Genomic DNA, 16,833 nt, shown 5'->3' on the forward strand with positions numbered 1-16,833 from the left:
GAAGATACAGGGATTTTCCCTCAAGCACATGAACATTTCTTCATGGGAAAGGGAACTCCCCCATCAGCTCTCAACTCTTCCAGGACAAATCTTGCAGATTATCATCTAGGAATGAACAGGCTGAAGGCTCAAGTGATAGACTTTTCAAGGTGCATTTCATCCTCAGGCCTGGGCTAACACTTTTTTTTTAATATTTTATTTTATGTGTTTCTTACATCATTTTTCATTATCGCACAATGTATGCATTTTCATCTTGGTTATATTCCCCCCACAACTGTGCCCCTATTTTGACCCCAATCCCTCCTCTCTCCGCACCTCCCCCGCAGTGTGTCTCTGGTCTATAGTTGCTTCTTGATTTTGCTTTTTCCTTTATTATAGTTATTCTTTTTCCTGGTGCCTTTTTTAGGTTTTCTAGGTTTTTTAGGTTTTCTGCTATGAGTGAGACCATCCAGTATTTTTCTTTTTCTTTCTGGCTTATTTCGCTGAGCATGATCCCTTCCAGCGCCATCCATGTTGCTGCAAATTGCATGAGTTTATCTTTTTTGATTGCTGAGTAATATTCCATTGTGTATATATACCACACCTTCTTGATCCAGTCATCTATTTTTGGGCATTTGGGTTGTTTCCAAAGCTTAGCTATGGCAAATAGTCCTGCTATAACACTTTTTTCCCCTCCCCAACAATGCTCACTGTCCTGTCTGCCCTCTCCCCAGCAATCTCCTCACTGCGCCCTTCACTTCCTTATTCCTCAGGGTGTAGATGAGTGGGTTGAGGGCCGGTGTGACCACAGTGTAGAAAAGTGAGACAAACTTTCCCCGTGCCTGGTTGTAGCTGTGCCTGGGTTGCAGGTAGGTGTACATGGCTGAGCCATAGAACAGGCAGACCGCGGTCAGGTGGGACCCGCATGTGCCCAGCGCTCTCTTCCGGCCCCCGCTGGTTCGCATGCCCCACACTGCGCGCGCCACGGCCCCATAGGAGGCCAGTATCACAGTGGATGGCACCAGCAGGATGACCACGCGGGCAGCGAACATCTGGCGCTCGGTGGCATCTCGGCTGCCACCACAGGCCAGTTTGAGCAGCGCCGGCAGCTCACAGGAGAAGTGGTCCAGTCGGTAGGGTGGGCACAGCGGCTGTGTGGCCAGGAGCACAGTTTGCGCGGCGGAGTTGGTGAGGCCGCCCAGCCAGGAGGCGGCAGCCAGTGCGCGGCAGAGTTTTGGCGCCGCGAGCCCCGCGTAGCGCAGCGGGCGGCACACGGCAGCCGCGCGGTCCAGCGCCATCACCGCCAGGAGGACACCCTCGACCGACCCCAGCGCCAGGAACGTGTACAGCTGAGCGATGCAGCCGCTGCGCTGCAGCCACAGCGCGCGGCCGCGCAGGTTGACCAGCAGCTGCGGCACCACGCTCGTGGTGAAGCCGACGTCCACCAGGGCCAGGTGACTCAGGAAGTAGTACATGGGCGTGTGCAGGCGCGGGTCGCGCACGGCCAGCAGCACCAGCGCCGAGTTGCCAGTGAGAGTCAGGAGGTAGCAGAAAAGCACAAACGCGAAGAGGACCGGCTGCAGGGAGGGCCAGTCCATGAAACCCAGCAGGAGAAAGCCCTCCTCTGTGCTGTGGTTGGCCTAAAGGAGGGAAACTCCCAGAAGGTTTAGAAGCAGGACATGTGCAAAGGTGTCATCATGCCTTAGAAAGAAAGGAAATCCAGGGTATGTGGGGCGAGCAGGGGGAAGGGGTAGAAACACACCCTGTGGTTGCGTAATGTTGAAACCACGGATCTGAACCCTTATGACCCGACACGTGGGAGCTGTGCTCTCTAGGGTCTGGTTTTCACAATCGGTGCATTTCAACTACTTGCCTGTTTCTGGATGGACTCCTCCGACCAATGTAGAAATCTGAATTTCCTCCTCAACACGAAACACTTTCATTTCTTTTTTTTCTTAATTTATATTTAATCTGTACATTTTTGTTCCTCCATATGTGTACATGTTCCACTCACCTTTCAACAAGCCACTATACAGTGCTCGCTCTAGGTCTTCCCTACCCCATCCCTCTGATAAACATTAAATTCATTCACTAAGTTTGACATTTATGACTGCTGTATTTTGTTTGTGTGTGGTTTTTTGTTATTTATTCTCCACAGGTGAGGGAATTAATTTGTTATCTATCTTTCACTTTTTGACTTATTTCATCTTCAGGTTATTTTGTCCCCAAAAGCCACTATTTCATTTTTCACAGCTGTGTAGTATTCCATTGAGTATATATTCCAGAATTTCTTTATCTATTCATATGCTGACTTCAAAACAGATTTCACTCTGAGTCTCCTTCCTGCTTAGGAAATGTGTAGTGCCTGACAATAAGTGTGAACCTCCAGGCTTGCTATACCCCATACTAGGTATGTCCTATTCATTTCAGGTGCTGTAGTTCTTGTAATACAACCCTTCATTTTGCTGACCACTGAATTCTAATGTGTAGGGAATCTCTCTTACAGGCTGCTTCCAATGTCCATTCCCCTTCCACTTACTATATAGTGTGATAACCATAGTCCACACGGATCAGCTCATGTGGACCAGCTTTTAAATCAAGAGTCACTTGGGCAGAGGAAAGCACATTCAATGAGAAGTTAGGAGACTTCTCTCCACCTGGCTGACTGCCTTTGGCCAGTTATTTGATATGTTCATTTCCCTTTGCTTCATTTTTTTTTTCACGTGTAAAAGGAAATGACCTCCAAACTTCCTGTATTATCCCACAGCTCTAATTTCAATATTTTTCAAACCAGTGTAAAGAGGACATAGAAGCCTTCAGCCCTTGAAAATGGTGCTGAATCAAATTTCCTAATGGCACAAAAACCATAATGATTGACATAATGGATAAAAGGTACGCAGAAATCTTTCTACTACATCTTTCACAACAGGTATCATTGTAGAGATAACTTTTTAAGGATCAAATTCACTATTCTTAATTTAAAAATCAGCCCCTCATTTATTTTTCAGATTTCCAGTTTTCCCCAAATACAACATCATATTTACATGCTTCTTTCATCTTATCCTCATTTGGCAGAACAGTTTTTAATGAATTCAAGAACAAGAGTCCGAGAGTCAGACTGCCCAAATTGGAGTCTGGACCCTGCAATTTCTTGGATAAGCCACCTTGGACATGGGGCTTAACTGTTCTGTGGCCAGTTTCCCCAAATGAAAACAGAATTGTTAAGGTGGGTTCAAAACACAAAGCTCTTAGAACAGTGTGCTTACTTAGGAGCTCATAGAAGTTCTTCAGTAGAACCTCCCCCGTGGCTCAGCAGTTGAGCGCTGGGTTGCGAAGCTGCCAGCAATCTCTGTAGCGCCGGTTCCATCCCCGGCCACCCGGGCGAGGGTCCCACATGGCACGCAGACCTCTCCTGCCGCCCACTGCTCCCCTCAGCAGTGTACTTCGGTCCTTTCGCCTGCTCTGCTCTCCCCTCTGGCTCTGGTGAATTCTCTCACCCTCCCACGCTTCTGACTGTACCCAGTGCTTGGATAAATAAATAAATAAATAAATCTATCTTTAAAAATAAATAAATAAAATGGAGTCATACTCTTTAAAAAAAAAGTTCTTCAGTAAAGTGTAAACATTATCATCACTATTTCTTAAATCAGTAATAGGACTTAGAAGATTCCTACGCTGAGAAATGACACACTGATATATAAATTTATGTCCCCTTTCATAGACTGATCTTTACTCGCTGGAAAACTGGATAATACTCCTGTTTTTGTTTTTTTTTTAAAGATTTATTTATTTACTTATATAAGCAATGGGTACAGTCAGAAGCACGGGAGGGTGAGAGAATTCACCAGAGCCAGAGCGGAGAACAGAACAGGCAGAATGATGAAATACACTGCTGAGGGGAGCAGCGGGCAGCAGGAGAGGTCTGCGGGCCATGTGGGACCCTCCCTGGCGGCCGGGAATCGAACCAGCGCAGCAGAGGCTATGGGCAGCTTCACAGCCCAGCGCTCAACCGCTGCACCACAAGGGGAGGCCCGATAATACTCCTGTTTTACAAAGTAAGGTAATTGAGGTTATATAACTTGCTATGGTCACAGCCTTTGTGAATGTTTATCAGGATTTCAACGCAGAGCTGACCAGTCCTGAGATCCTTAGAGGGTTTTTATTTGTTGTTTATTTAATAAATCAGGTTCTAATATGCTAAGAACTGCAGAGTATAACGGTACATCTTTTATTTAATTTTACATAATGGCAGTCATCATGGAGATGAGCTAAATACAAGAGATGACATTCAGACTTATGGTTCAACAGTGCTAGAGATATGGACCTATAAAATCAGATTTCCTAATTCTATGATTATATAGACACATATCAGTTCAGCCAGGCAATCATCACCATTTCCCTCCAAATATGCCAAATTCTGAAAACAGGTACAACATAACAAATTGCACAGACAACATCCTTACTATATGTATGCACAAATTCCCAAATATAGAGCTCAAACAGATGTGCGCTCTTTAACTCCCCGCTCAAAATGATCCCTGTCTAGCATCAGGAAGGCAAATTGGTTTAAAAGAAAATTCATCTTGACCTCATTAGGTATTCTAGAATATGCTTCATCTGCATGACTTACCCTCATGTCTTGTTCTCTGGCACTAGCATTTAGGCCTTCACTTTCCAAACGAGAAGTTGGTCTCTTGCTTCTGTTATGGATGCTCTGGGTTTAAAATGGCAGTGGGCAGGATGAAAAATACTCTCTACCACATGACTGTTGATTTCTGGAACAGATGCCTCAGATCAGAGTCCAGTACCTTAGAAAGAAGATGGGTGGGCACCTTCTGGCTCATCACCAGAGGAAGGAATAGAATGTCTTTGGGCAAGAATTCACCTATGCCATGGAAGCATCAAGACTCAGGCAGAAGTGACAAGATCTGTTCTTGAAGAACCTCATAATGGAAGATAGACAAACAAGGACTTGAGCCTTTTTGGTGGTAGCAAAGCAGCATTAGCTGGTGGAGGTGGCAGAAATGCCTCTGGGTTCTGAAGGGCATAGAGGTTATAGGGGAGGAGGGAGTGCACTGCTGGGGCCTCTCACTAGAGGAAACAGGGGAATCAACTGACGTCAGCTCCAGAGGATGCATCTCTGAGGAATCCTTGTCCGATTCCCACAACTAGTAATTGGCATGGAGGTGTCCAGAGAGGAGTCCCCAAGATGAGGAAGGGAAAATTCTAGAGGGAAAGATCTTTTACAGTGGTGTGTCCCTCGCAATGTGTGGAGGCCAGAGATGGCATGATTCTCTTTCAATATCATTTCTACTCCAATTTATAACTGGTTTGGAATCGCATTCTCTGAGTGTCATTACACTAGACATTTGAACTCAGTGACCCTCAAGGTCACATGGAAAAATTCCCTTACTTGTGTGAGATGGAGTCATCCTCAGTTTTGAGCACAGCTCTGCTTCATGCCATCAGCATTTTGCCCACTACCTCTATTGTTGCTGCCATCCTCTGCGTTAGCACCTTTTTCTTGAAGATTTTTGTTCCTGAGTCGCAAACATTCTCCCCAGTGGTGTCACTCTCATAATTCTTTGTTTTTTCATTCAGTATCTACATAGAAATTTTTCTTGCCTCTCAGTTCCTTCCTCATTAGGCATCTAGAAATTTATCACAGTCATCACCTTTCACATGTCTTTGTTTCTTTCTAAGTCCAGCAAATATTCACTTGTCAATCCTATAATTTTGCCTTTGCACATATTTTCTCATTATTCCTGCCACTCTTCACATTGTGACCCTCCCTTTGTTAAATCACCATGTTATTTAAATTCAATTCTAACCCTACCCATCCTCTACATTTCTTTGGCTGATTGTGTCTGTAAAAAAAGGCAATAACCATACTGAGAAGTTCCATTTTATATTCAAGCACACTACCTTTACTTTTTCTTTTTAGCTTTTATTAATAGTTTGAGCTCTATTTAGACAGAATAAATATATAAAGGTATATAAATTTAGGTGATTTATAATGATGTGACAACTATGTTGCAAACAAACAAATCTTTCACTACACTTTAGTTAACATTTCCTCCACCTTACATAATTTTTTTTTGCTTTTTGTTGCTATTGTTATAGTGAGACCAAAATATTTTGCTCTCAGGGCAACTTTTAAGTAAATCAAACAATTAAGTATAGTTGCTATGGCTGCATATTACATCCCGAGCATTTATTCATTTTATAACTGTAAGTTTTCACCGTTTGACTGATATCTCCCCATTTCTGCCACCCGTCAGCCCCTGCAAACACCAATATATTCTCCGTTTCAATGAGTCAATGGTTTTAGATTTCACATATACATGAGGTCACCTGTGGCCAAAAAAGGGCACCAGGGGTCTGCAACAGCCCCACCTGGACCTTGGACTGAGAGGGGATTTCACATTGGAAGGAAGGAGGGAAAAGGGAAAGATGAAAATCCAGATTTGTTTACATTCTTTGAAAGGACGCGATTTCTCAGAAACCATATCCTCTCTGGGTATGTTAGAGAGCAGGAGAATCCTTTAATGATTTATTAATAGTTTTTCCTGGGAGGATTCCAGGCTTGCCCTCAAACTTTGTTTAAATCCCTCTCTCGATTAGGTGGTTTCCCTATTGCCACATAGTGCATTTCATATGGTAGAACATTTTATCACAGTTCTGGGAGAGCAGTTTTATACACCTTTACATCAGACTGAGAGCTGATCTTCCTCCAGGCTCTGCCTCCTGCACTCACAGGCTCTTTGCTCACCTCCGCCTGATGGGAAGCACTAGGTGGCTCATGCAGGCTGTCAAAGGGGATGCTCTCACTTTCACTCATTCCAAGAGTCCTTGCATCCTCTGCTTTCCTTCATCTCTCTTTATTCCTTCCACCAATTTGCATCATGCCTTCAAAAAAGCAACATTCCTGCTGGGGTATCTTTTAATAAGGTTGAAAACTAAGCCTCCACCCCTTGACAAGCTGGAACATTTGAGAGGCTTGAATACATAAAAAGGAATTAATAAGGATGCTGCTGGAACCAGGCCATATGACTGATCACATTGACCCTTTCAGTGGAAGCAGAGCCATTTTACATATTTTTTACATATATTTTCATTTTTGTACAATGTATGCATTTTCATCTCAGTTATAGTCCCTTTTCTGTTTTCTACTCAATCTCTAGTGAATTCTTTCACCACCTCACCTCCAGCCTCACACTGATCTTCTCCCCACAATAACTCCTACAAAAAAAGGCCATCAAAGGGATACTACCAAATACGTTTCACAAAGCCAACATTACACTAATACCAAAACCAAACAAGGACAATACACAAAAGAGAAAACTACAGACCAATCTCTCCCACGAACACTGATGCAAAAGTCATCAATAAATTCTAGCCAACTGAATCCAACAAGGCATCCAAAAGATAATTCACCATGATCAGTGGGATTTATTCCAGGGGCACAAGGATGGTTCAACATCCAAAAATCAATTAATGTAATCCAAACACATCAACAACACCTGCTGAGAAAGCATTCAACAAAGTTCAGCATCCATTTATGATAAAGGCTCTTGAAATTCTCAGGATAGAAGGAACGTATCTTAACATAATAAAGGCCATATATGACAAACCCATAGCCAATATCATTCTCAATGATGAAAAGCTGAAAGCCTTTCCCTTAAGTCTGGAACAAGACAAGGATATCCACTCTCACCACTGCTTTTCAATATAATACTGGAAGTTCTAGACAGAACAATAAGACAAGAAAAAGGCATGTGAGGAATCCAAACAGGGAAAGAAGAAGTAAAGCAGTCCCTATTTGTAGATGATATTATAACATACATAGAGAACTCCAAAACCTCCACAGAAAAACTAATGAAAAAAATCAACCCGTTTAGTAAAGTAGCAGGGTACAAAATCAACACACAAAAATCAGCCACCTTTCTATAAACAAACAAACAATCTGAAGAAGAAAAAATCAAGAAACCCATCCCTTTTATAATCAAAACAAAAAAAATCAAATGCTTGGGAATAAACCTAAAAAGAAGAGGAGAAGGACCTATACAAATAAAATTATAAAACATTGTTAAAAGAAATAGAAGAATACACAAAGAAAAGGAAAAACACCCTCTGCTCATGGATTGGAAGTATTAATATTATTAAAAAGGCCATCCTCCCAAAAGCAATTTACAGATTCAATGCTATTCCAATAAAAATGTCCATGAAATTCCACAAAAAAAAATAGAACAAATATTGATGAAATTCATATGGAGCCACAAAAAAAAAAGTCGATAGCCAAGGCACTACTGAATAAAAAGAAGGGGAATGGAGGTATCAAATGCCCAGATTTCAAACTATACTACAAAACAGTAATAATTTAAAAAGTATGGTACTGGAACAAAAATAGACACACAGACCAATGGAATCGAATAGAAAACCCAGAAATAAGGCCACACATATATGGACAACTAATCTTTGACAAAGGAGCAAACAAAATCCAATGGAACAAGGACAGTTTGTTCAATAAATGGTGCTGGGAAAACTGGACAGCTACAAGAAAAACAAATGAAGTTAGACTGCCACCTCACACCATGCACAAAAACAAACTCAAAATGGATTAAAGAATTAGACATAAGACCTGACACCATAAAATATATAGAACAAAATATAAGCAAAACACTAGATGACATACATCTCAGTAAAATCTTTAAAGACACATCACCTAAAGCAAAGATAGTGAAGGAAAAGATGAACAGCTGGAACTACATCAAATTACAGAGCTTCTTCTGCATATCAAAAGGAACATTAAGGGTCTCCCCTGGTGGTGCAGATGGTTGAGTGCAGCATTTTGAAGCTGTCTGCAGCCTCTGCAGTGTGGGTTTGATCCTGGAGGGCAGACCTCTCCTGTCACCCCCTGCTCCCCTCAGCAGTGTATTTCACTCATTCAGCCTGATCTGTTCCCTGGTCTGTCTCTGATGAATCCTCTCACCCTACCGCATGCATCTGACCTGTCTCCCAGTTCTTGTGTGTATGAATAAATAAAACTTTTTAAAAATATAAGTAAATAAATAATTTTTAAATAATAATTAATTTTCCCAATAGTATTAACTGGCTAAAAAGAGTTCAATTTAAGAACATGATTTTTCAAGTTTATTGTTTAGTTTGGTTTGGTTTTAATATTAGCTTGAGCTCTCAGATCCCAAATGGTCAGAAGTGGGTGAACTTTGTGCTCAAGAGAGCTGGCAAGATTACAAATGAGGAAAATATTATCATGGGCCCCTTTCACCCAATCCTGATCAATGGTTCAGAACTCTTAAACTTCCCTCTCTTCCCAAAAGACAGTTTCACAAAAAAAGCATTTATCCTGAATTGTTAACAAACTGATGCATTACCTTGTATAAGACTACAGTCACTATGAAGAGAAGCTGTTATGAAGGCAATACTTAACGCGGACAAGTGACAGTCCAGTGAAGACTGTGGCATCTAGACTTGGAAGATTTCTCATAGGAGCACAAAATGTGAATTATAACTACATTTTGAAATGTGCCATTTTGAGCCATATTTAAGTAACTCTCTAGTATTAAAGTAGAAGGTACTACCCCCATGTGACAGGACTACAGCTTTATCCAGAAACCCTGCACACAATTAAACATTCAATATCATTTTTATTTAAGCAAGGCACCACCATTTACTCTAAAACATGGGATTGCTACCCCAATGACAAAGCAATTGAGGTGACTTAAGACTTTTTTCTTCTCTGGAGTTGGTTTAAATTCCAGGGAAGCCATTAACTTCCTTCCAAGTCAGGACTGTTTTCACATCATTTCACCATCTTGAAACCAACAAACACATGGGGTTTGCACAAACCCAAAAGAAGGAGTGGGGGAATGGGGGAATTAAAACTGGAATTATTGATTAGGAAAATTTTTTGAATGGAGCATGAAGGACACCCACCCCAAATCCTTCAGGAGACCAAACAGAGATGAGCTTCACAATTTCTAGGTTATTGAAGTAGAGCTGGATATAGTCTCTATCTTCTGTGAGTGAGGCCCTAGTCTAATTAAAGGTGATAATATTCTATAATAAGTAGATATCAGAACATAGGAAATACAGATGGACAAGAGATATTGAACACACTGTTGCTATAATATGTAGGTTACTATTACAAAACAAAGGGACATTAAAAAAGGAAACAAACAATACAGAGACTCTGTATCTTAACCAGCTTCCTCTAAGGTAGTTATGGAGGACAGCCCAGTGAGTGCCCCAATAGGCTGCCAGGACTCAGAAATTCTTTTGGGGAGTTGTTTTTGCGAGTCTGGTGTACATCTTTGGATGCTGTGTAGTTGTATTTCTTTTTTTAAACATTTTTCAAATATTAATTTATTTATGCAAACAAGAACTGGGGTAAAGGCCAGAGGTGGGGAGAGTGAGAAGATAAAGCAGAGACAGAATAGGAAAAAGAACAGGATGATTCACAGAAATACACTGCTGAGGGGAGCAGTGACGAGACAGGAGAGGTCTTCTGTGCCATGTGGGTAGCTCCCTAGGATAGACCTCATGCTGCAGAGGCTGCAAATAGCTTCACAGTGCTGTGCTTAACCCCTTTGGCCATCAGGGGTAGCCATTTGACACATCATCTCCAGGGCACTTTGGTTAAAAAAAAGGTGGGACATTATTAATGACATTTTGGGATGGGTAAGAGGTTATGCCTTAAAGGAATAAGACTGATTTCCTTGTTTGTGTTATAATCTGGAATTTCCAAAATGACAGACCATTAAGGGGTGGAAAAGGGGGCAACCATTCTCAGCAACTAACCCTTGTCCTTTGATGTCCAGGTGAATGTCCATTCCAAGGCATGGAATATGATGACCTTCACTGCCAACTCTAATGACAGCGTGAATAAGATCAGTGAACATGTCCGATCTCAGACCAAGGTTCCTGTGCAGGAACAGGTCCTTCTGCTCGGCACAACGACCCTAGAGCCCCAGAGAACACTGTCCTCTTATGGCATTGACAAGGAGACAACCATCCACCTCACTCTGAAGGTAGTGAAGCCCAGTGATGAGGAGATGCCCTTGATTCTGGTGGAGCCGGGTGACGAGGGGCAGAGGCATCTCCTCCAGGTGCGAAGTTACAGCTCGGTGAAACAGGTGAAAAAGATGATTGAGGAGAACACTGGTGTGCGCCCCAAGAGACAGATTGTGACTTGCAATGGGAAGAGACTGGAAAATGGGAAGACCATGGCAGAGTACGACATCAGAGGGGGCGATTTTCTCTTCCTGAACCGTTACTGTATTGGGGGATGACCACCCAGGAGAAAATAAATCTTATTTCCTTTTAGTGCTTACTGGCCAATCACACCCTATGATGTTAATCTCCCAAAATTAATGAGAAACAAACGGACAGGAAAAGTAGAGTTGGTGTGGAGTACCACACCAAATTTAGCTGCAGCTAAATCTACAATGATATGATTCTAACATAATTATGTGGCAATTGGTGTATAGTATGTTACTGAGAACATAAAATAAATTTTAGAGCACATTAAAAATACCATGCAAAGCCATCTTGCAATATAATGTTTACTTGGCTGACTTACAGAAAAACTAGCATTTCCTTTCCCATTCAACAAACTCATGTGTCATTAGTGTCTGTGTTCCTATATTTGACCCAGGAATTCATCTATCATATTGCGCAATAATTTTTGAGCCAAATGGAATATCACTTGTAGAGAACAGTGACATGATTATGAAGTGAGCTACTTTCCCCTGAGATGTAGATATTTTGTTTCTTGTGGAGGTTCCTTAGGAGCAGATAGGCTTTCAGAGGGAACAGGCTTTCTGAAAGGCAGGGGACTATGGACATGTTTCTGTTCTTCATGTCCTAGGATCTGGAGGTCCTCTCAAGAGTCAGGGAAGCTATTGGAGTGAGGGTGGACAGGCCTGACTGGACCCCAACACTGCCCAAGTTCTGGCCGATTGTGCTTCCTTCTCTCTGCTTTCATTGCTGTTACAGGGCAATCCCAATACGAAATGGGTTGCCTGACTGTGGGTCTTCAACAGCGCACTTAAAAGGGGAAATGAAGAAATGAATAAGTCAGGGAGAAAAAGAGGGAGATATATGTGTGAATGCATCCCGCCATTCCCCTGACCTGGAATCCCAATGACCCGCTGAGAGCTGGCAAAAATCCAAGCACCATGAGGACAATAGAGAGACCCCAACTCACATGGCTGGTTGTACACCCAAACAAAAAACATGGCTGCTTAACTCCACCTTCATGTCCTCGCAACCCTCCCTTTCATGATCACAGGATTTAGTTCCCCGTGTCTTGATGGCTCTGGTCTGGAGTGGGGGTAGAGTCCACAAAACCTGCATGGAGTTTGCTCAGGAAATCCTTCCTCTCTAACATTACTAGCAGTGGTCTGTTCCATTTTTGGAAACTCTAGTCTTGTTCCATTTCACTCACTACATTTACTCCTCTGACTCACTGTTGCTCTCTCATTTCTCATTACTGGTCTCATGCACGGCTTTCTCACAACCTGACACATGTCCACCTTCTTCAGCACTAGACTAGATCCTGCTCTAATTTTAAAACTTGCTCAAGAACCACTTCCCACAGAAGAGTTTCTCAAGTTAACCCCACCCAAAAAAACCACACTGATAGGTCCTCCTTGCTGCACTTATTGGCCTAGAGATCTGTGGTGGGCACTAGTCACCAGGCTGGTGAGCATTAGGTTGGACTAATTTCCTGTCAAGGATATGCTGCTTTTTCTAGATGGGGGTTTCCTGTAGGGTAGAGCCTTTGATTTTCTTGTCAGTTTGAGACTCTTGTTGCAGATACCATAGGCCTTCTGTGGTCTCTTCCACAATGGGAGAAAACCATAGTTAAGCATGATGTCACATGTCATCTTACCAGCATATGGATTTTCAGAGGGGCTACAGTATCCCTTAGGGAGGGGAAAGGTATTACCAAAATTATGTTTCCTCCTCCTCCATATAGGAGAAAGCTGTGGAGGCCATTTCTCTCTCCCTTAACTTGCATCTGTAACAAGGATTTTCCCTCAAGCACATGAACATTTCTTCATGGGAAAGGGACCTCCCCCATCAGCCCTCAGCTCTTCCAGGACAAATCTTGCAGATTATCATGTAGGAACAAACAGGCTGAAGGCTCAAGTGACAGACTTTCCAAGGTGCATTTCATCCTCGGGTCTGGGCTAACACTTTTTTTTTTAATATTTTATTATATATATATATATATATATATCTTACATCATTTTTCATTATTGCACAATGTATGCATTTTCATCTTGGTTATATTCCCCCCACAATTGCACTCCCATATTTGACCCCAATCCCTCCTCTCTCTGACCCCACACCAGTGCCTCTCTAGTCTATAGTTGCTTCTTGTTTTTTATTTTTCCTTTATTAAAGTTGTTCTTTTACCTGGTCCCTTATTTAGGTTTTCTAGATTCCTGCTATGAATGAGACCATCCGGTATTTTTCTTTTTCTTTCTGGCTTATATCATTGAGCATGATCCCTTCTAGCTCCATCCATGTTGCTGCAAATTGCATGACTTATCTTTTTGATTGCTGAGTAATATTCCATCTTCATGATCCAGTCATCTATTTCTGGGCATTTGGGTTGTTTCCTAAGCTGAGCTATTGTAAATAGTCCTGCTATAACACTTTTTTCCCCTCCCCAACAATGCTCACTGTCCTGTCTGCCCTCTCCCCAGCAATCTCCTCACTGCGCCCTTCACTTCCTTATTCCTCAAGGTGTAGATGAGTGGGTTGAGGGCCGGTGTGACCACCGTGTAGAAAAGTGAAACAAACTTGCCCCGTTCCTGATTGTAGCTGTGCCTGGGTTGCAGGTAGGTGTAGATGGCTGAGCCATAGAACAGGCAGACGGCAGTCAGGTGGGACCCGCATGTGCCCAGAGCTCTCTTCCGGCCCCCGCTGGTTCGCATGCCCCACACTGCGCGCGCCACGGCCCCATAGGAGGCCAGTATCACAGTGGATGGCACCAGCAGAATGACCACGCGGGCAACAAACATCTGGCGCTCGGTGGCATCTCGGCTGCCACCACAGGCCAGTTTGAGCAGCGCCGGCAGCTCACAGGAGAAGTGGTCCAGTCGGTAGGGTGGGCACAGCGGCTGTGTGGCCAGGAGCACAGTTTGCGCGGCGGAGTTGGTGAGGCCGCCCAGCCAGGAGGCGGCCGCCAGCGCGTGGCAGAGTTTAGGTGCCGCGAGCCCCGCGTAGCGCAGCGGGCGGCACACGGCAGCCGCGCGGTCCAGCGCCATCACCGCCAGGAGGACGCACTCGGCCGACCCCAGCGCCAGGAACGTGTACAGCTGAGCGATGCAGCCGCCGCGCAGCAGCCACAGCGCGCGGCCGCGCAGGTTGACCAGCAGCTGTGGCACCACACTGGTGGTGAAGCCGACGTCCACCAGGGCCAGGTGACTCAGGAAGTAGTACATGGGCGTGTGCAGGCGCGGGTCGCGCACGGCCAGCAGCACCAGCGCCGAGTTGCCAGTGAGAGTCAGGAGGTAGCAGAAAAGCACAAACGCGAAGAGGACCGGCTGCAGGGAGGGCCAGTCCATGAAACCCAGCAGGAGAAAGCCCTCCTCTGTGCTGTGGTTGGCCTAAAGGAGGGAAACTCCCAGAAGGTTTAGAAGCAGGACATGTGCAAAGAAAGAAAGGAAATCCTTAGAAAGAAAGGAAATCCAGGGTATGTGGGGTGAGCAGGGGGAAGGGGACAGTAAGTGTGAACCTCCAGGCTTGCTATACCCCATACTAGGTATGTCCTATTCATTTTGCTGACCACTGAACTCTAATGTGTAGGGAATCTCTCTTACAGGCTGCTTCCAATGTCCATTCCCCTCTCACTTACGATCTAGATGATAACCATAGTCCACATGGATCAGCTCATGTGGACAATTCTTAAATCAAGAGTCACTTGGGCAGAGGAAAGCACATTCAATGAGAAGTCAGGAGACTTCTCTCCACCTGGCTCCACTGCCTTTGGCCAGTTATTTGATATGGGCTAGTCACTTCATTTCCCTTTGCTTCAGTTTTTTTCTCCTGTAAAAGGAAATGACCTCCAAACTTCCTGTATTATCCCACAGCTCTAATTTCAATATTTTTCAAACCAGTGTATAGAGGACATAGAAGCCTTCAGCCCTTGAAAATGGTGCTGAATCAAATTTCCTAATGGCACAAAAACCATAATGATTGACATAATGGATAAAAGGTACGCAGAAATCTTTCTACTACAACTTTCACAACAGGTATCATTGTAGAGATAACTTTTTAAGGATCATATTCACTATTCTTAATTTAAAAATCAGCCCCTCATTTATTTTTCAGATTTCCAGTTTTCCCCAAATACAACATCATATTTACATGCTTCTCTCATCTTATCCTCATTTGGCAGAACAGGTATTAATGAATTCAAGAAGAAGAGTCCGAGAGTCAGACTGCCCAAATTGGGGTCTGGACACTGCAATTTCTTGGGTAAGCAGCCTTGGACATGGGGCTTAACTGTTCTGTGGCCAGTTTCCCCAAATGAAAACAGAATTAAGGTGGGTTCAAAACACAAAGCTCTTAGAATAGTGTGCTTACTTAGGAGCTTATAGAAGTTCTTCAACAAAGGGTAACCATTATCAACCCTATTTCTTAAATCAGTAATAAGGCTTAGAAGATCCCTACACTGAGAAATGACACACTGGTATATAAGTTTATGTCCCCTTTCACAGACTGATCTTTGCTTGCTGGAAAACTGGATAATGCTCCTGTTTTACAGAGTAAGGTAACTGAGGTTATATAACTTGCTACGGTCACATCGTCTGTGAATGTTTATCAGGATTTTAACGCAGAGCTGACTAGCCCTAGATCCTTGGCAGGTTTTATTATTGTTTATTTACTAAATCTGGTCCTAATATGGTAAGAACTGCAGAGAATAACGGTACATCTTTTATTTAATTTTACATAATGGCAGTCATCATGATGATGAGCTAAAAACGAAAGATGACATTCAGGCCTATGGTTCAACAGTGCTAGAGATATGGACCTATAAAATCAGATTTCCTAATTCCATGATTATATAGACACATACCAGTTCAGCCAGGCAATCATCACCATTTCCCTCCAAATATGCCAAATTCTGAAAACAAGTACAACATAACAAATTGCACAGACAACATCCTTACTACATGTATGCACAAATTCCCAAATATAGAGCTCAAACAGATGTGCACTCTTAAACTCCCCACTCAAAATGATCCCTCTCTAGCATCAGGAAGGCAAATTGATTTAAAAGAAAATTCATCTTGACCTCATTAGGTATTCTAGAATATGCTTCATCTGCATGACTTACCCTCATGTCTCGATCTCTGGCACTAGCATTTAGGCCTTCACTTTCCAAATGAGAAGTTGGTCTCTTGCTTCTGTTCTGGATGTTCTGGGTTTGAAATGGCAGTGGGCAGGATGAAAAATACTCTCTACCACATAACTGTTGATTTCTGGAACAGATGCCTCAGATCAGAGTCCAGTACCTTAGAAAGAAGACGCGTGGGCACCTTTTGGCTCCTCACCAGAGGAAGGAATAGAATGTCTTTGGGCAAGAATTCACCTATGCCCTGGAAGCATCAAGACTCAGGCAGAAGTGACAAGATCTGTTCTTGAAGATCCCCATAATGGGAGATAGACAAACAAGGACTTGAGCCTTTTTGGTGGCAGCAAAGCAGCATTAGCTGGTGGAGGTGGCAGAAATACCTCTGGGTTCTGAAGGGCATAGAGGTTATAGAAGAGGAGGGAGTGCACTGCTGGGGCCTCTCCCTAGAGGAAACAGGG

At 43.3% G+C, this 16,833-nt stretch overlaps 2 protein-coding genes and 1 pseudogene across 2 annotated transcripts; 1 reads left to right on the plus strand and 2 right to left on the minus strand.

Moving 5' to 3' along the window:
• Positions 1-686: 686 nt before the first annotated feature.
• LOC119251102 (putative olfactory receptor 2I1) lies at positions 687-6,820 on the minus strand. The gene is made up of 3 exons (XM_037518593.1): positions 6,737-6,820; positions 4,610-4,693; positions 687-1,619 (listed from the first exon to the last, which is right to left on the minus strand). Exons 1-3 carry the CDS (start codon positions 6,818-6,820, stop codon positions 687-689), a joined length of 1,101 nt encoding a protein of 366 aa, XP_037374490.1.
• Positions 6,821-10,224: 3,404 nt separating this feature from the next.
• LOC119251103 (ubiquitin D-like) lies at positions 10,225-11,291 on the plus strand (annotated as a pseudogene).
• A 2,400-nt stretch (positions 11,292-13,691) lies between these two features.
• LOC119251104 (putative olfactory receptor 2I1) lies at positions 13,692-16,363 on the minus strand. Its single transcript, XM_037518594.1, has 3 exons — positions 16,358-16,363; positions 16,097-16,144; positions 13,692-14,624 (listed from the first exon to the last, which is right to left on the minus strand). The coding sequence occupies exons 1-3, from the start codon at positions 16,361-16,363 to the stop codon at positions 13,692-13,694; spliced, it is 987 nt and encodes a 328-aa protein (XP_037374491.1).
• Positions 16,364-16,833: the final 470 nt, after the last annotated feature.

The sequence above is a fragment of the Talpa occidentalis genome, unplaced genomic scaffold (assembly GCF_014898055.3).
Source record: "Talpa occidentalis isolate TD23 unplaced genomic scaffold, MPIMG_talOcc4v2.1 talOcc4.2, whole genome shotgun sequence".
Lineage (NCBI taxonomy): Eukaryota > Metazoa > Chordata > Mammalia > Eulipotyphla > Talpidae > Talpa > Talpa occidentalis.